Source organism: Geotrypetes seraphini, chromosome 9, assembly GCF_902459505.1.
Source record: "Geotrypetes seraphini chromosome 9, aGeoSer1.1, whole genome shotgun sequence".
NCBI classification, from domain to species: Eukaryota; Metazoa; Chordata; class Amphibia; order Gymnophiona; family Dermophiidae; genus Geotrypetes; species Geotrypetes seraphini.
The window spans coordinates 112,390,495-112,410,460 of NC_047092.1; the positions used below are offsets into that span (position 1 = coordinate 112,390,495).

General features: G+C 43.9%; 1 protein-coding gene across 1 annotated transcript in view; it reads right to left on the minus strand.

The window, feature by feature from the left end:
• The window catches only part of FARP2 (FERM, ARH/RhoGEF and pleckstrin domain protein 2), an 818,436-nt gene that overhangs the window by 201,884 nt on the left and 596,586 nt on the right, over window positions 1–19,966 (minus strand). The window contains exons 17-18 of the mRNA XM_033957823.1: window positions 10,677–10,758; window positions 5,404–5,641 (exon numbers count right to left, since the gene is read on the minus strand). Of these exons, the coding sequence (XP_033813714.1) occupies window positions 5,404–5,641; window positions 10,677–10,758 (320 nt within the window). The remainder of the gene's footprint in view (window positions 1–5,403; window positions 5,642–10,676; window positions 10,759–19,966) is intronic.

A 19,966-nucleotide genomic window follows, 5' to 3' on the forward strand; every position in this document is an offset into this window, starting at 1 on the left:
TTGTGATGCAGGTTACAATGCATGCAGGGTGGCCTGAATTGTTTTACTCGATGCTGAAGATACCTGGCCATAAGCTGAAGCCATAGAGTAGATGCATGGATGGAAAACTTGCCATAATAAACCGTATTTGTCAAATGACAGACAGGAGGTGGTGAAGATTGTTTATTGTTTATTCAGGTTTTTGATTAAACGCTTTTTCGAAACTACAAAGCGTTGAACAAGGTTTAAAATAACATTTAAACAAATTTAACAATTAAGACATATATTTATATAAAAATTTACTAGACTGACGACAATTACATACTGGGTAAATACGGACCTGAAGGCCCCTAAACACAAATAGGAAGGGGGGGGAGAAATACAATTGATATAGATTGACATTAGGAGGCCTGTGAGGCATCAAATAGGCATCAAATAGGAATGGTACTGAACATCGTCTTATGGAATGGTACCAAATAACATCTTAGGAATGGTACTGAACATCATCTTATGGAAGAAACAGTAGAGATAGATTCCGATGTACTGCTACATTGATGTTGAAAAAAATGATGGTACCGAAAAACAATCTCCGGTACCAAGTATCAAATGAGTACTGAGAAACAATCACCAGTACCAAGTATCGATGGATCTCGACTTATGATAGAGAGCAAGATAGTAACATAGTAACATAGTAGATGACGGCAGATAAAGACCCGAATGGTCCATCCAGTCTGCCCAACCTGATTCAATTTAAATTATTATTTTATTTTATTTTATTTTTTTTTTCTTCTTAGCTATTTCTGGGCGAGAATCCAAAGCTTTACCCGGTACTGTGCTTGGGTTCCAACTGCCGAAATCTCTGTTAAGACTTACTCCAGCCCATCTACACCCTCCCAGCCATTGAAGTCCTCCCCTGCCCATCCTCCTCCAAACGGCCATGCACAGACACAGACCGTACAAGTATGCCCAGTAACTGGCCTAGTTCAATCTTTAATATTATTTTCTGATTCTAAATCTTCTGTGTTCATCCCACGCTTCTTTGAACTCAGTCACAGTTTTACTCTCCACCACCTCTCTCGGGAGCGCATTCCAGGCATCCACCACCCTCTCCGTAAAGTAGAATTTCCTAACATTGCCCCTGAATCTACCACCCCTCAACCTCAAATTATGTCCTCTGGTTTTACCATTTTCCTTTCTCTGGAAAAGATTTTGTTCTACGTTAATACCCTTTAAGTATTTGAACGTCTGAATCATATCTCCCCTGTCTCTCCTTTCCTCTAGGGTATACATATTCAGGGCTTCCAGTCTCTCCTCATACGTCTTCTGGCGCAAGCCTCCTATCATTTTCGTCGCCCTCCTCTGGACCGCCTCAAGTCTTCTTACGTCTTTCGCCAGATACGGTCTCCAAAACTGAACACAATACTCCAAGTGGGGCCTCACCAATGACCTGTACAGGGGCATCAACACCTTCTTCCTTCTACTGTCTACGCCTCTCTTTATACAGCCCAGAATCCTTCTGGCAGCAGCCACTGCCTTGTCACACTGTTTTTTCGCCTTTAGATCTTCGGACACTATCACCCCAAGGTCCCTCTCCCCGTCCGTGCATATCAGCTTCTCTCCTCCCAGCATATACGGTTCCTTCCTATTATTAATCCCCAAATGCATTACTCTGCATTTCTTTGCATTGAATTTTAGTTACCAGGCATTAGACCATTCCTCTAACTTTTGCAGATCCTTTTTCATATTTTCCACTCCCTCTTCGGTGTCTACTCTGTTATAAATCTTGGTATCATCTGCAAAAAGGCACACTTTTCCTTCTAACCCTTCAGCAATGTCACTTACATACATATTGAACAGGATTGGCCCCAGCACCGAACCCTGAGGGACTCCACTAGTCACCTTTCCTTCCTTCGAGCGACTTCCATTAACCACCACCCTCTGGCGTCTGTCCGACAGCCAGTTTCTGACCCAGTTCACCACTTTGGGTCCTAACTTCAGCCCTTCAAGTTTGTTCAACAGCCTCTTATGAGGAACTGTATCAAAGGCTTTGCTGAAATCCAAGTAAATTACATCTAGCATATGTCCTCGATCCAGCTCTCTGGTCACCCAATCAAAAAATTCAATCAGGTTCGTTTGGCACGATTTACCTTTTGTAAAGCCATGTTGCCTCGGATCCTGTAACCCATTAGATTCAAGGAAATACACTATCCTTTCTTTCAGCAACACTTCCATTATTTTTCCAACAACTGAAGTGAGGCTCACCGGCCTGTAGTTTCCTGCTTCATCCCTGTGACCACTTTTATGAATAGGGACCACATCCGCTCTCCTCTAATCCCCAGGAATCACTCCCGTCTCCAGAGATTTGTTGAACAAGTCTTTAATAGGACTCGCCAGAACCTCTCTGAGCTCCCTTAGTATCCTGGGATGGATCCCGTCTGGTCCCATCGCTTTGTCCACCTTCAGTTTTTCAAGTTGCTCATAAACACCCTCCTCCGTGAGCGGCGCAGAATCTACTCCATTTTCTCGTGTAACTTTGCCAGACAATCTCGGTCCTTCTCCAGGATTTTCTTCTGTGAACACAGAACAGAAGTATTTGTTTAGCACATTTGCTTTCTCCTCATCACTCTCCACATATTTGTTCCCAGCATCTTTCAGCCTAGCAATTCCATTTTTTATCTTCCTCCTTTCACTAATATATCTGAAAAAATTTTTATCTCCCTGTTTTACATTTTTAGCCATTTGTTCTTCCGCCTGTGCCTTCGCCAAACGTATCTCTCTCTTGGCTTCTTTCAGTTTCACCCTGTAGTCCTTTCTGCTCTCCTCTTCTTGGGTTTTTTAATATTTCATGAACGCCAACTCTTTCGCCTTTATTTTCTCAGCCACTAGGTTGGAGAACCATATCGGCTTCCTTTTTCTCTTGTTTTTATTGATTTTCTTCACATAAAGGTCCATAGCCATTTTTATCGCTCCTTTCAGCTTAGACCACTGTCTTTCCACTTCTCTTATGTCCTCCCATCCTAACAGCTCTTTCTTCAGGTACTTTCCCATTGCATTAAAGTCCGTACGTTTGAAATCTAGGACTTTAAGTATCGTGCGGCCGCTCTCCACTTTAGCCGTTATATCAAACCAAACCGTTTGATGATCGCTACTACCCAGGTGAGCACCCACTCGAACATTAGAGATACTCTCTCCATTTGTGAGGACCAGATCCAATATCGCTTTTTCCCTTGTGGGTTCCGTCACCATTTGTCTGAGCAGAGCCTCTTGAAAGGCATCCACAATCTCCCTACTTCTTTCCGATTCCACAGACGGAACATTCCAGTCCGCATCCGGCAGGTTGAAATCTCCCAACAGCAGAACCTCCTCTTTCCTTCCAAACTTTTGGATATCCACAATCAGATCCTTATCAATTTGCTGCGATTGAGTCGGAGGTCTGTAGACTACACCCACGTAGATAGAAGTTCCATCTTCTCTTTTCAGAGCAATCCATATCGCTTCTTCCTCTCCCCAGGTCCCTTGCATTTCGGTCGCTTGGATATTGATCTTTACATAGAGAGCTACTCCTCCACCTTTATGACCATCTCTGTCCTTCCTAAAAAGATTATATCCCGGTATGTTTGCATCCCATCCATGTGATTCACTGAACCATGTCTCTGTGATAGCAACAATATCTAGATCTGCCTCTAATATCAGGGCTTGCAGATCATGAACTTTGTTGCTTAGACTGCTTAGATCTGGTACCTTAAGGCCTCAATAAGCTATAATTAAACTGGGCCAGTACCGATGCAGATGGGAAAAGTATCGATGCCAATTAGCATTGCAACTTCGTGGCCACCCCTCCATAGTGCAGCTCCAGTTGTACATGCTTGACTAGATGCACCGATACTGTGTGCTCTGAAGCTGGTACTTAAGGAACAGCAAGGTGTCAAAGTGTTGGTAATCCCAAGGAAGAGGCAAGCTTCAGAGATGACAGCTTGCATCGAAGAATAATTATATCAATATACTGTAAGGCATGAATCGAGTAACGCTTGTCGAGGCTTGTCATGTTGAGTATGAAGATGATGCTTGAGAACGATGTCGATGCTGACGTCAATGCCCACTGATAAATTGGGATCAGTACCAAGGAAAAAATAATGAGCCTTAACAGCTGGAACAGAGTACCCGAGGTTCAGGCCTAATACAGACATAAGTAATTTGTTACTATTGTAATTTTTTTTTAAGCCCTGGATTATTGGGAGTATTTCCAGACCTAAAAAGAATACAACAGAGAAAAATTACCGCAGCCAGGAAGAAGTCTTGAAGACCAGGTGGGAACAGAGGGTTGAATGAAAGTTCTGCTGGAAATCTGTCGATACCCTCGGGAAGGCTTAAAGGAGAAAAATGTCAGAAGGCCCGAAGTTAGAAAAAGGATAAAAAGTTTGATACGAAGTAACATCGTATACACTAATTTAAAAAAGGGAAATAGCAGCAAGAAGAAAAATTGAAGCAGGAAGGCAAACTTGACTGGACGAAGTCCAGATACGCTGACTTCACTCCGCGGAAAATGAAAAACTGATGACTTTGTGAGCCAGTGTTGGGCAAGAAGGCACTCGCGCACGCGCGGTGCGGGCAGTTGCAAAGCTTCGTTGAAGCTTAAAGTGAAAGTAACTTTTCACTGTTCATCTGTGAGAATATGCTGTCTGCATGTACTGGGATAAGGCAGTATAGCAAGCAATAAATGATAATTGAGATGATCCTAAGCACAGACAAAAGAAATGGCTGAGGGGAGATATGATTGAAATATACAAAATCCTGATTGGTGTAGAATGGGTACAATTGGATCAAATTTTTACTCCATCAAAATTTACAAAGATTAGGGGACACTTGATATTACAGAGAAATACTTTTAAAACCAATAGGAGGAAATTTTTCATTCAGAGAAGAGTTAAGCTGTTAAAGGTTGTGGTAAGAGCAGTTAATGTAGCTAGTTTTAAGAAAGGTTAGGACAATTTCCTGGAGAAAAAGTCCATAGTCTGTTATTGAGACAGACACACGGAAGCTACTGATTGCCCTGGACTGGTAGCATGGAATGCTGCTACTATTTGGGTTTTTGCCAGGTACTAGTGACCTGGATTGGCCACCATAAAGATGGGCTACTGATCTAGATGGATCATTGGTTTGACTCAGTAATGTTATTCTTATGTTCTTATGACAATCCTGTACAGCCTTCCATAGCTGCAGTATCTGACTGCCTCCCAATACACTCTGCCACTCTTCTTTCCCCCCCATTTACATATACATCTTTCTGTGAGTGTTCTTCCAAGTCTTCTGTTTCATGGCTCTCTTCTGTGCCTGCACATTCCTTTGATTCTCCATCCTAATACACTCCTACAGTCTACTCTAATTCTGCCATATCCTTCATATTTCCTCCTGCCTCCTACTTACTCTGGCAATCACTGTAGTCACTGTGCTTTAGAGTGTAGTGTCGGCAGAGTCTGGTTAGGATCAGCTTGTAGTGCATCAGTCTCTGGATAGGTTTCAACAGAAAGGCATTGAGAGGCAAGTAGCAAACCTTCTGCAACTCAAACTCCTTGTAAACTGCCTCCAGCCTTTTTAGCCGTCTTGTGGCCTTTTCCAGTTCTGTTAGTACCTCATTGTGCTTCTTCAGGTACCTAGCAAAGTCCTGGAAACAGAGAAGTCATAAAAATGTGAATTCACCAAATCTTAAACAAAACTATATTCTCATAAAAAGACACTTCAAGACATTCTAAAGTTTTATTTAAGAGGAACCTGCAAAACAGTACAGTTACCTGTAAAAGGTGTTATCCAGGGACAGTAGGCAGGTATTCTCACAGATGGGTGACGTCATCCAAGGAGCCCAGTATGGACAGTGCTAAAATGTACTGTCACTTTATGCTTTAGAAAGCTTTGAGACTGCCCGCACTGCACATGTGCCCGCACTGCACTTCCTCCCCGACGTCAGCTCGTGAGGTCATCAGTTCTATGCCCAAGTGAAGAAGCTAGCTAGGGGAGGTGGGCGGGCTGTGAGAATATCTGCCTGCTGTCCTTGGATAACATCAGTCACAGGTAAGTAATTAAGAACTCAACAAAACCAATATGTATAGAGGCTCTGAAATAATAGTTGACCGAGATAAGAGAGGGAGACACCGGAAAGAGCTAGGAAGGAACAGTAGATTGATTACTGGAAAGAAGCATGTTTAAGAGTGACCAGACCAAAAGAGTAGTTGTAGTCATTCTTGTCCTAGGTCATCGCAAATATGAAACAAAAAGGAAAGCTGCAAAGCAAAATGGAATTGTGGTTCCAGTTAAATAGAGTAATATTATAGGAAAAAATGGGAAAGAAAATATAAGGAGGAGAGAAACTCCACAACTACTGATGGGACACCGCAGAAGAAGCTGGAATGAAAAATCTGGCTGACTGAAGGTGAGGCCATGTGTCAGTAGTAGTACACCTGAGGCTGCCTGAGAGCTCTGGGTCTTGTATATCTGTAGAGTGAAGAGAGCCAGCACTCGAGAATTACCGAGTAGAAGTAATACTTCCCAAGATATCTGCTAGAAAACAGGGGACTAGTGAAGGTAGGAACACTTGGAGAATGGAAGTCCTGGAATGCTCCCGTTAATAAAATAAGGAAGCCCAGGAAGAGTAATATGGCTGAAAATGAATACTGGAGGTGAGTTTATGTGAAACATCCAGCCTCAGGTTCTACTGAGATATTGAGTTAGAGAACTGGACTTAGAATCCTAAGGACTAAGCAAGAGAAATAGGATCATTTCTTAGTTAAACAAAAATGGTAGGAAAGATGGAAAGAAGAGAGCACCCATGAACCTGAATGCAGTTGGTGGAGGATTATATCAAGAAGGAAGTGTACTCCAAAGGAAGCTAATTCTGGAATGACCATATAGCTTCTAGAAGTAGGTATGAAAGTAGAAAGGAGTCAGACAGCAAAGGCAAAGTCTTCTGGATGTGAAAGAATTTAATATAAGTACTTACTAGGAATGACCTGAGATTTGTACCAAATACCAGGACTGTTCCTCTGAGCCAACTTTTCTCAACTGAAGATAAGAAACCGAAGATCGGAGGCTCAGGAGAACTAGAATGAAATTCATGTAAGTTAGAGTTGTTTCTCAGGTCTTTGTTTACAAGTAAGAAACAAGGTTAAGGCCCACAATGGAAGAATGATGTTGGCTAGGTAGCAGAAGAATTTGAGAAACAATCGTGCAACCAGAAGTTGAAAACTGTGGTTAAGAAAGAGAATTTGGGTTACCGAATTAAAGGAAACATGACGGTATGAGGAATTTCACTGGAGTAGAAAAAGATTGGCAGTGGAACAGAAAGTCCACTAGACCAGTAGGAAAGAAGTAGAAACTTGTTAACAAAAACATTCTTTGTGCCTTGTAGAAATGCAGGTAGAACAAGCAAGGGGAGAACACATACTGCTTGAGGTATGTGATCGGATGATACAGTGGAAGAAATTAGAAAATACATAGTGTGGTAATAAAATTTAGAACTACGTAGACCAAAATCCAACAGAGCAATCGTTGGAACTTTAAGTAAGAAAAGAATAGTATTTAATGCATACTTGGTAAGTCCTAATGTATGAAGGAGGTCCTAGGCATATCATAATGAACGGCGCATGAAAGCTATATAGGGTAGTAAACAATGAAACTTGAAACTAATGAGTAAATATAACTCATTACAGGGGTAGGAACATGCAATTGAGAAGGTAATTGGGTATAAAGTGCCAGTGTTTTTGGGGGGGGGGTTTACTCCATAGAGAGCAAAAAATGCAAAATGCCAGTTATATTTCAAAGTGTTGTAATAGGATGTAAAAGTATTACTGCTCAATGTATATATGAGGAGATGAGAATTTTAATAGATGAATGCCTCAGTTCGAAGTATTAGTATCAGCAATACTGGATAGGTAATACATTGCTGAAGAATGAGAAGTGCATTGATCCATAAATGGAAAGGCAGAGGCCTATAAGAGGTGTAGAAAATACAAAGCTAGACCATAAATGAAAACAGGTTAGCTTGGAAAAAGATATAAGATCATCATTAATAAGATGTTTAAGTGGCCTCCTCCTTCCCTACAGCCACTCCCAGTCCTCCAAGTTCTTTAAAATAAAGAAGTAGTTGGAGAAGAAGTCTGAGCTTGACATGGATAGAATGTGTGTGAGGTAAGCTATTCTGAAAGAAGTATGGAAGTCTCAGGAAAGCATAGTCAATATCCCCTGGGTCTAATTAACAAGGATATCAACATTGAAGGTACAGTAGTAGAAAGTTCTGTGGTTGAAGAACCTGATTGATTCTGGGAAGAATGTGGGCAAATTTACCTATGGCAAAAGAAAAACACGTTGCATGTATGTGAAGCTATCGAAGTTTCATAAGGTAATTGTGGACATAAATGTCAAGGTCATGAGGAGATGGATGACTGAAGAATTCAGAAGATAAGAATCTAGATTCAGGGGGAGTTCATATTGAATAGAATGCATCCCCCCTCTCCCTCCCTGTGGAAGCCTGCGCTATTCTCCAGGGTTTTTGGAGTGCTGTGGCGAAAAATACAGTATTTAATAAACTACACACATACTTTGTCATTCTCTTTTGGTGCACAAACTTAATGCTCCTATCTATCTAGTTTATTATCTTTTGCCTATCTATCTTTTTATCTTGTATCACCAATTTAGACCTAAGAAACTCTCCCTCAACCAGGAAGATTCTCTTTTCTCTTACCTCTCTGCTTTGGTAAATATGCTTCTGGAAAATGTTTATGCTTGCTTCTGAGGACACCATCCTGTGCTTAGGCCCTCCCACCCTACCCCAGCTTCACATTACTTTAACATACCTATTAATCACCCTCAGCAATCCCCCAGCTGCTGCTGACAAGTGAAAAGCTCTAATTCAGGCTCTTCACTACTCAACCTTTTAATAGGTGACCTTATTACTTTTAATAGGTGACCTTATTACTGCTAATTCACAGCAACCTCTCCATCATATCTATCCTCCTTACCTAATGTGACCATTTATTTTTTTCCCCTGACCCCCCCCGGATCCTGTTACATATAGTACAAAATATAGACAGCAGATATAAATTCTCAAAACTGATGCATTTTGATCATTAAATTTGAAAATAAAATCATTTTTCCTAGCTTTGTTGTCTAGTGATTTAATGAGTCTCTGGTTGCACTTCCTTTTGACTGTGCATCATTTCATTTCATTCTTTCCTTCTCTCTCCCTGCCCCCATCTCTTTCTGTCTTTCATTCTCCCTGCCCCCCCCCCCTTCTTTCTTTCCTGACACTTCTCACATGCACCTTCCACTGTCCACCTCAAACACTTGCTCACTACAGAGCTGCTTATCGTTCTGGCCATCATGTTTTCCTCTGTTCCATAAAGCTGCAGCATGAAGCTGAACAGAAAACCATTATTGCTGTAATCACTCTTGTTGCGCAGCTCTAGAGACCAGACTCCCTGTGGATTGTTTCTGTTTCCCTGCTCCCCTTTTCTTTCTTTCTCTCTCCATGCACGCTCCCCCCCCAAGCCGCTGCCACTGATTTCTGCAAGCCACCACCAACGCAGCAACAGGCCAGGTGTGTGCAGCAGCGACTGCACAAGCCTTACCCCCCCACGTCAATTCTGACATTGGAGAGTAAGTTCCAGGCCAGCCAGCGATTGACGTCAAGGGGAAGGCTTCTGCACGCACCTGATCTGTTGCCATGTCAGCGGGAGCTAGTAAGGAAGCCGCTCAGCACGAGCAGCAGTGCCAAATCGTTTTACTGCTCATGCTGCTCAGCGGCCGAAAAAACGATCTTGCGGCAGCCGGTTAGCAGTGGGACAGGAACTCAGAAAGTTAGCTCCTGCCCGCTGCACCTCCACCGGGGATCAGCAGTTGAGGTATGAGTCTAGGGCAGGGAGGGGGGCAGGGTGCAGAGCATGGGAGGGTGAAAAGTATGAGGGAGGCAGGAAGGAAGGGTGCTAGGTGCAAAGCCTGACAAGGGAGGGAGGGAAAGGGGCTGGGTGCAGAGTTTGGCAGGGAGGGGGCTGGGTGCAGAGCCTGACAGGGCAGGGCTCTTGAATATTAAGCCGCCCGACTTATATTCGAGTCAACCATTTTTCCTCCTTTATGAGGGGAAAAAGGGGGTCTTGACTTATATTCAGATCAACTTATATTCGACACATATTTTTTTTAACAGAGAGGCAGGGAGTAACAGGAAAGGTAGGATTCTGTAAAAAGTTGAAACAGCACCCGTTTGCTCCTGTCTCCCCACAGAGGTAAAGGAAAGCAGCCAGAGAAGAAGGGTAGCATCTGTGTAGAAGGAAGTCATGAAACCTTCCAAGAAGCTGTTCTGGGTACCAGCAGGGGCATTCCAACCATTAGGCATGATTAGGCAACTGCCTAAGGAAACAGCTTCTTGGGGACAGCAAAGAGCAGCTTTAGTAAAGGCAAAACAACAGGTCCTGACAGCTACACAAACTCAAAGAACCCTCAACACTTACTCTACCTTCTTTTATATAGGATATTTGTGTGATAATGATGGTGATTGAGTTTAATTATCAAAATCTTGGATTTGGGGCTGCATGCTTCATTATTAGTGTTACGCAGTCCTTATTCAAACTACATATATAGTGCATCATTAGACTGGTGCATTCCAAAGATGTGAGAAACTGAGAATCCACTACAACCAAAATGACTACTGTTACCTTTAGTGTGCGCATATTGTGGAACATAACATCGCCAATCCGTTGATAATCTCCCTTTGCATGGGCATTGGAGCGTCCTTCCCTAAAACATACACAAAGGAACATCTGTAACAGGAATTAGACTTGGTTTCAGTTTGGATCCCTTTTGCCTTCCAAGCACAAATGCATATTTATACCTTCCAAGGCAACTGAGGGAAAGTGGCTTTAAATACTACTTGCACAACTATGTGCTATTTTATAATACATTATCCCCTGACATAGTCATGGTGTGATATTCGAGACTATCAGCATAAGAAGAAACTCTTCAAAGCTGTAGAACTAATGTTTTGGTCAACTTTTATGAAGCTGTGTATTGAATGAACCAAAAAATATGCTCCCCAATATAGACCCCACAGTTGTCAAGCGTTTAAAAATTCTGGCCACCATGGTTAAATATATAGATATTTACCAATATCATCCAATAGCTGTTGCTTCTGCATATCCAGAGTCAGTGCTGGTCAGTTATGCTATCCAATTAGTTGGAGCAGTGATATTCAGACTGCTCACTAGATGTCTATATATTAAGTGGTCTGAATATTGCTGCTAACTGGGTAACCTTTGGTCCTGCTCCAGCTTCATCCATAAACCTGGCATGCCCTGATGATACATTTACCCAGTTAATATAGAATAGGCCCATCACTTTCAGTTGCGAACACAGATCTAAAAACATTTTGCGTTTTTTGGCTATAGTCTTAGAGAAATCAAGTACAAAAAAAATTTTTCTTGCCCTCATATTGGGGTCCTTTTATTAAGTCATGCTAACTGATTTAGCACTTACTAAATGCTAAGGCGCCCATAGAATATAAGGGATGTCTTAGCATTTAATGCGTGCTAAATCAGTTAACACGCCTTAATAAAAGGACCCCATTGTAAATTACAAGCCTTTTTAGCAGTCTGTAATATTTTGAAAGCATGAGAATATCTCAACAGCTTAATAATCATTGGTCTGTGAAAGGATTTGCCTGCTGTGTGCATGTTTGATCTCAAGCAGAGGACTAAAAGAAATATTCAATATATCCTATATAATAAAACGCTAGCCGCGCATGCGCACTCAGATCTGCATGATCTGTAATCCCTGATCCGTAGGTCCGTGGCCAGAGTGCGTATGCGGCGGACAGATCGGGAAAGCACAGCACAGCACAGCCGGCGACTCCCCCCCTCCCGCCCTCACTCACTGCCAAAACCACCACCTCCTCCTTCTCGCCGGCTCACCCGCTTCACCCGCTTTTAAATGAAGAGAAAAGCGCTGCACCGCGCTAAAGCTGGCTTTGCTGTCTTCTGTCCACTGCGGCCCGCCCTCTCTGACTACTTCCTGTTTCCGCTAGGGTTGGCCGCAGTGGATAGAAGACGGCGAAGCCAGCGGCTGTAGCCGCCGATCTCCGTTCCTCTGGGGGGGGGTCTGGGAGAAGAGGGATCGCGGCCACTCAACGCCCCCACTGAGGAGCCCAGCAACTTTCCGCTGCCCGGGACCCGAGTCCTTTGCCGCCCCCCTTCCCTTACCGCGGGCCCGACTGGCGATTTAAGCAGCGTGTGCAGCAGTCTTCACATGCTGCTTCGGTCCTTTCTACTGCCCTGATTTGCTCCAGACATGTCAGAGTAAATCAGGGCAGTAGAAGGACCCAAAGCAGCGTGTGAAGACTGCTGCACACGCTGCTTGAATCGCCATGTGTAGTTGGGCCCACGGGAAGGGAAGGGAAGGGGGGGGCGGCAAAGGACTCAGGCCCACGTTTGTAGGTGCGACTTTGGGAAGGGAAAGGGGGTAGAGGAAACGCTAATGCTGCTGCACAGGGAACTGGTGTGGAGGGAGGGAAATGGAAGGGGGAGGGAATGCTGCTTTGGACAGACAAACACAGGGAGGAAGGGAGACAGAAAGAAAAGAAGAAAGACACAGGGCCAGGTGCACAGGGAACTGGTGTGGAGGGAGGGAAATGGAGGGGGAGGGAATGTTACTTCGGACAGACAGACAGAGGGAGGAAGGGAGACAGAAAGAAAAGAAGAAAGACACAGGGGCAGGGAGATATACAGAAAGACAAACAGACAAAGGGGGCCAGGGACAGAGACAGAAAGAAAGACAGCGGGAGTCGCGTCAGGAGGGGTGCGGGATGCCGCAGAGGGAACTTTTCCAATGGGTGCAACTGGGCAGCTGTCGGGAGCCTCTGATCAGGGGCAGAGCAAGGTAAGTGTATCATAGGGATAAGAAGGAGGAGGGGGGAGAAAAAGGAAGGGACGCCTACTGCTGGACAGGGGGAGAAGGAAAGAGGTGCTGATGGACAGGGGAGGTGAAGAAAAAGGAACGGAGGCCTAATGTTGGACAGGGAGAAGGAAGGTGCTGCTGGACAGGGGGGGAGGTAAAACAAAGGGAGAAGGGCTGCTGCTGCATAAGGAGAGCTGTGAAGGGGTGGTGGTGGACACAGAGGAGGTAAAAGGAAGGGAGAATGGACAGGGGGAGCAGGCAAGGGGTGGTGATGGACAGCCAAGGAAAAAGAAAGACAGAAAGAAAGCGGCTAAGGAGAGAGAGAGAGAGAAAGAAAGAAATAAAGAGAGACACACACACATATATTCTAGCACCCGTTAATGTAACGGGCTATAAGACTAGTCAGGTATAAAAGAGTGCAGATATGACAAGGGTAATTTCAGAAAACTATTAAAAGCGCAGTTATTTGTTAATGCATTTTTCTAGAACGGTTTGGAGACTGTTGTTGGATTTGCACAACGTACAGCTTGTTTCATAAGTTGGCCCTGAGGCAGTGGTTACGAATAATACTCCACGAAACGCTGGCCACGTTGGCAGGATTTGAAACATAGCGCTGAGTGCATATAACACGAATGCTAATGCAAAGCTAAGTAACTTTATTGAAATATATAAACGAAATTATCATAGCTAAGAATGCTGAAACAAAGTCTCATAACGTTGAATTAGTGCATTATATGAATAAGATTGCAAGATAAGAAATTTTAGATAGTGACCTTTTTAGATTAAGTTGATATACTTTAAATCATTTAAATATAAAAAAGAAAAAAGAAAAAAAGAAAAATATAAGGTATTGCAATAAATAATTTAGTATAAGGAGTGACTGGAATAAGGCCAATGATTGGAATTAAGGAGCTGGAAAACTACGCGGACTTCTGTAGTCAGTGATTACGACTTGCGTAGGCTCCGTGACTGAGGCCTTTCCAGTAATAGATAGATAAGTTGTACAGTGTATTGTTTATGCACTTTTTCACAGTAGTGGGAAATTGTTGGTCTTTATTATTTTGAGTTATCTTCCCACCAAGGGAGTTCAGTGTAGTGTGTTTACTATATTAATACGCTCATACATGTGTCTTGTGGCAGTGGTGCGCTTAGGGCTTTCTCCGGTGTAGGCAGATCTTGCTTGGATTGTTTCATTGCCAATTGGATTGCAAAAGAGCCTTTGGTTTTGGCCGATTTTGAGGCCATTCTATTTGCGATGCAATCCGAGTAGGAAAATGAAAAAGATCTGAGATTGGCAGCTGATTGTTAACTTAATAGCACTGTAGCTGATAGGAGAGGGTGTCCTGTGCGTCCGTACTGGCAGCGATCATGTGATTTCCCCCTAGATTTTCTTTGGAGTAGTTGAAAATTTTGCTTGAGGATGTGTGTGCTACTGGGTCTTGTTTTGGGTGCCTTTATAGAGCACAAAAATGGGAATCAGAAGAACCTCACAAATATGTAGAGTTTAGCTGCTCCACTAGTTTCTCATTGGTTGGAAGCGCATCACTCAACTATTTCACATGAGGTGATCAGTGATGTGCCGCAGGGCTCGGTCCTGGGCCCGATCCTATTCAACATCTTCATAAGAGACTTGGCCAAGGGACTTCGAGGTAAAATTACGTTATTCGCAGATGATGCCAAACTATGCAATTTAGCAGACAAGAGCACAACAGACAAAAGCACAGTGCCTAACAAAAGCTCAATGCCCGACAATATGACACATGACCTACTCCTACTGGAGCATTGGTCTAGGACATGGCAACTAAGTTTCAATGCCAATAAATGCAAGGTCATGCACCTTGGCAGCAGAAACCCATGCAGGACTTACACCCTTAATGGTGAGGCCCTAGCAAGGACTGTAGCAGAATGTGACTTGGGGATGTTCATTAGTGAAGACATGAAGATGGCAAACCAAGTGGAGAAAACTTCGTCCAAGGCTAGACAAATCATCGGTTGTATCCGAAGAAGTTTCGTCAGCCGTAAGCCAGAGGTCATAATGCCATTGTACAGATCCATAGTGAGACCCCATCTGGAATACTGTGTACAATTCTGGAGGCCACATTACCACAAAGATGTGCTGAGAGTTGAGTCGGTTCAACAAATGGCCACTCGGATGGTCTCGGGTCTCAGGGATCTACCGTATGAGGAACGGCTGGATAAATTGCAGCTATACTCACTCGAGGAACGCAGAGAGAGGGGTGACATGATCGAGACTTTCAAATATGTCACAGGCCGTATCTAGGTGGAAGAAGATATCTTCTTTCTCAAAGGTCCCGCGGCAACGAGAGGGCATCCACTGAAACTCAGGGGTGGGAAATTTCATAGTGACACCAGAAAGTACTTCTTCACCGAAAGAGTGGTTGATCGCTGGAATAACCTTCCACTACAGGTAATTGGGGCCAGTAGCATGCCAGACTTTAAGACAAAATGGGATTGGCTCGTGGGATCACTTCATAGAGGTAGGTAGGGGTGGGTCATTAGTGTTGGCAGACTGGATGGGCCGTGGCCCTTTTCTGCCGTCAGTTTCTATGTTTCTATTGATCATGTACCTCAATAATGCAAAAAGTAGATATCATGATAATTAAAGTTAGAGAACAGTTATGGATTTTTTAAATGAATGCGATAGCACCAATAGGAATGAATGATTAATTGGAATGGCTGTCTTCAGTTTAGCCAAAGCAGATTGGCTGCAGATCTTCACACATATAGGTTTCAAAAAAAGCTGAGTTACCATCTTGGATTTATGCATTAAATCATACAATTTCAACAAAGGGATATTGCCACTATGCTGAGTACTATATTCTAATTACCTGTTTCAATTTGTTTTGGCTTTCCTGTTGTAGGGACAGATTCAAAACACAATTGGGTTAATTCTTAAAGTTGGTGGGCACAGCAGATATTTGTTTTTTTCAAGTTTATGATTGTAGTGGAAATCTCCTCTCAGCAACTCTGAGACTTTGCATTTAAGTTAAGTCTTTTTTTGTGCTACGGATTTTTAAAAAATTGGATTTATAAAATATATATATATATACTAGCTTTATAGCCCGTTACATTAACGGGTGCTGGAATATATGTGTGTGTCTGTCTTTATTTCTTTCTCTCTCTGTCTCCTTAGCTGCTTTCTGTATTTCTGTCTTTCTTTATTTTGGCTGTCCACCACCACCCCTTGCGTGTTCCCCCTGTCCATTTTCCCTTCTTTCTACCTCCCCTGTGTCCACCACCACCCCTTCACTGCTCCCCTTATCCAGCAGCAGCCCTTCTCCCTTTGTTTTACCTCCCCCCCTGTCCATCAGCACCTCTTATATTCTCCTTGCTCATTAACAGTACTTATCTGCTGTATTTCAAAATTTTTGGCCTCCAATCTCTAGCTGCTTCAGATCATACACACAGCACTCCTAATAGTTAAGCCGCTTCTGTTTGTCCCAACATGACCTATGTCTCGCAGTTCCAAAGTTGTTAACCGCTGCTTCAGGGCTTTATTTGAACAGAGTCCTTGGCGCCCCCCCCCCCCTTCACTTCCCGCGGGCCGACTACGAACCCGGCGATCAAGCAGCGTGTGCAGCAGTCTTCACACGCTGCTTCGGGTCCTTCTACTGCCCTGATTTTCTCTGGCACGTCCCTGATGACATCATCAGAGATGCGGCAGAGCAAATCAGGGCAGTAGAAGGGCCCGAAGCAGCATGTGAAGACTCCTGCACACGCTGCTTGATCGCTGGGTTCGTAGTCGTGTCCGCAGGAAGGGAAGGGAAGGGGGGGCGGCAAAGGACTCGGACTCCTCTGGTCTGTCGCGGAGGCCGGCCCGGCTCCATTTCTCGTTTCGTCCTGGAGGGGGGGGGGGGCAGGAGGCGCTCTAAGTGTAAGGGAGCCAGGAGAGGAGCCACCGCCGCCGCTGTGAACTTTAAAATAAGGGAGGCAGAGCCGGCAAGACCGCACATCACCTTGCGGTCTGCGAGAGAGGGAGCATTAGCCACGGACCTACGGATCACGGATCAGGGATCACAGATCACACAGGTATGAGTGCGCATGGCTAGCTTTTTATTATATAGGATATATATATAAATGAATGATTATTAAGAATAGCTATTGGACAGCTTGCACAAGCATTTCCATTAATGAACTTCTCTTCTGATAGTCCTCCTATTACTCAAATTGTATTGCTGGAACATATTTGTGAATTCTTTTTGATTTACAATTTGTCTGTTTTGTCATACTGAGGAATTTTTATGTCTCAATTTGATATTCTTTTCCAAGTCTTTATAAGAAACATAAAATAAGCAATTTTGGGGATATTCCACTTGGGCGACCTTTTATCAAATCCCCTCCCCCCCAAAATATGGGAGTATGTTATTTGGATTCCACATACTTATACTATACTATACAAGACTGCAGTTACATCTATATAAACTAATAATATATTCTTAACATCACAATCTGGGGATCTGTGCAGACAAATTTCAGTTGGTTTTTATTATTTTGGTGAAGTTTTTCAAATTCATGTGTGTTTATTGTTTGTTTTATACATTTGTTTTGTAATAGTAAATTTAATCCAGGCTATAGCATTTTAACATGCTTAACTGACTTATTACATATTGGTTCATAGCTTAGTGTGCATTAGTTCATAGATTTAAAATGCACCAACACACACATCCCTAAGAGCTTCATTAGCAAAATAGGGATTTGAACTCAAAACCAAGGATTTCACTTGGCTGGTGGCTTAGATATCTACCACTAGATAGCCCTTTCTTCTCAGGATTATGGAACGTAAAGGGGAAGCGACCAGCGAGAGAGGAGGTGGGGCCGTTGGACGATGGGGATAGGAAGGGAGTGATTAAGGAGGATAAAGAGGTAGCTGAGAGGTTGAACACGTTCTTCTCGTCGGTCTTCACGAGAGAAGACACATCTAATATACCGGACTCAGAGGAGCTCATGAATGGGGAACAGGCTGAAAAATTGGAGCACATAGAGGTAAGTAAGGAGGATGTCCTCAAACAGATAGACAGGTTAAAATGCGGCAAATCACCAGGCCCGGACGGGATCCACCCAAGGATTCTGAAGGAACTAAGACAAGAAATAGCGGGCACAATCCAGCATGTTTGCAACCTATCCTTGAAAACTGGAGAGGTACCAGAGGACTGGAAATTGGCGAATGTCACACCTATCTTCAAGAAGGGATCGAGGGGTGACCCCGGGAACTACAGGCCTGTGAGCCTGACTTCAATTATAGGGAAGATGGTGGAAGCTATGATCAAGGACGGCATTTGCGAGCACATCGAGAGAAATGGTCCACTGAGAACAAGCCAGCACGGATTCTGTAAGGGAAGGTCGTGCTTAACGAATCTTTTGTACTTCTTTGAGGGAATAAGCAGTCGGGTGGACAATGGGGAACCCATAGACATCATTTACCTCGATTTTCAAAAGGCTTTCGACAAGGTGCCACATGAAAGGCTGCTTAGGAAGCTGTGGAACCACGGGGTGGGAGGGGATGTGCACAGATGGATTGAGCACTGGTTGTCGGGTAGACTGCAGAGGGTCGGAGTAAAAGGCCAATATTCTGACTGGCGGGGAGTCACGAGCGGTGTGCCACAGGGATCGGTGCTGGGGCCGTTACTCTTCAACATATTTATCAATGACCTGGAAAAGGAGGCAAAGTGCGAGGTTATAAAATTTGCAGACGATACCAAACTGTGCGGCAGAGTTAGCTCCAGGGAGGAGTGTGAGGACCTGCAAAAGGACCTAGACAAGCTGGAAGACTGGGCAAACAAATGGCAAATGCGCTTCAACGTGGAAAAATGCAAGGTCATGCATATAGGGAAAAAGAACCCGTTGTTCAACTACAAATTGGGGGGGGGCATTGTTGGGAGACAGCAGTCTTGAGAGAGACTTGGGTGTGCTGGTGGATGCATCACTGAAGCCATCTGCACAGTGCGCAGCAGCCTCGAAAAAAGCCAACAGGATGCTGGGCATCATAAAGAGGGGCATAACAACCAGGACGCGGGAAGTCATCATGCCATTGTATCGAGCGATGGTGCGTCCACATCTGGAATACTGCGTTCAATATTGGTCGCCGTACCTCAAGAAGGACATGGCAGTACTTGAGAGAGTCCAAAGGAGAGCAACAAAACTGGTAAGAGGGCTGGAACACTGCCCATACGCCGAGAGGTTGGATAGGCTGGGGCTCTTCTCTCTGGAAAAAAGGAGGCTCAGGGGAGATATGATAGAGACCTTCAAGATCATGAGGGGCATAGAGAGGGTGGATAGGGACAGATTCTTCAGGCTGAAGGGGACAACAGGTACGAGGGGGCATTCGGAGAAACTGAAGGGAGATAGGTTCAAAACAAATGCAAGGAAGTTTTTTTTCACCCAAAGGGTCGTGGACACTTGGAATGCGCTACCGGAGGAAGTGATCAGGCAGAGTACGGTACAAGGATTCAAACAGAGACTGGACAGATTCCTGAGGGATAAAGGGATCGTGGGATACTGAGAAAGCTAACCAGAAAATAAGTATAGAAACCCAACCAGGTCGTGCATGTGCAAGACCTGAGGGTTAGGACTTCGATGGGAAGATAGGACTCAAAAGGAAACCAAGGTGGCAAGGGGGCCCTTTCTGGTGATTCAGACAGGTCGTGACCTGTTTGGGCCGCCGCGGGAGCGGACTGCTGGGCAGGATGGACCTATGGTCTGACCCGGTGGAGGCACTGCTTATGTTCTTATGTTCTTGAAAAAGGGGCTATAGATGTTACTCCAACTTGCTTGTTGACCAAAACGTGGTGCAATTTTTCTTGTGACATTCTTTTATTCCTTTATACCAATATTTTTTTAATTAAATAAGAGACATTCATCATAGTAATGCAGTAAATGACAATGGATTAAGACCAAAATGGTTCACTGAGTCTGCTCAGCTTTTATGCATTCTCTTTTAGATGATGTGCACATAAAACTTCCAAATGCAAACCATCACTTCCCCTCTCACCCATGTATTTCACCTGACCTAACCCTATTCTTATATCTGTTCCAAGCA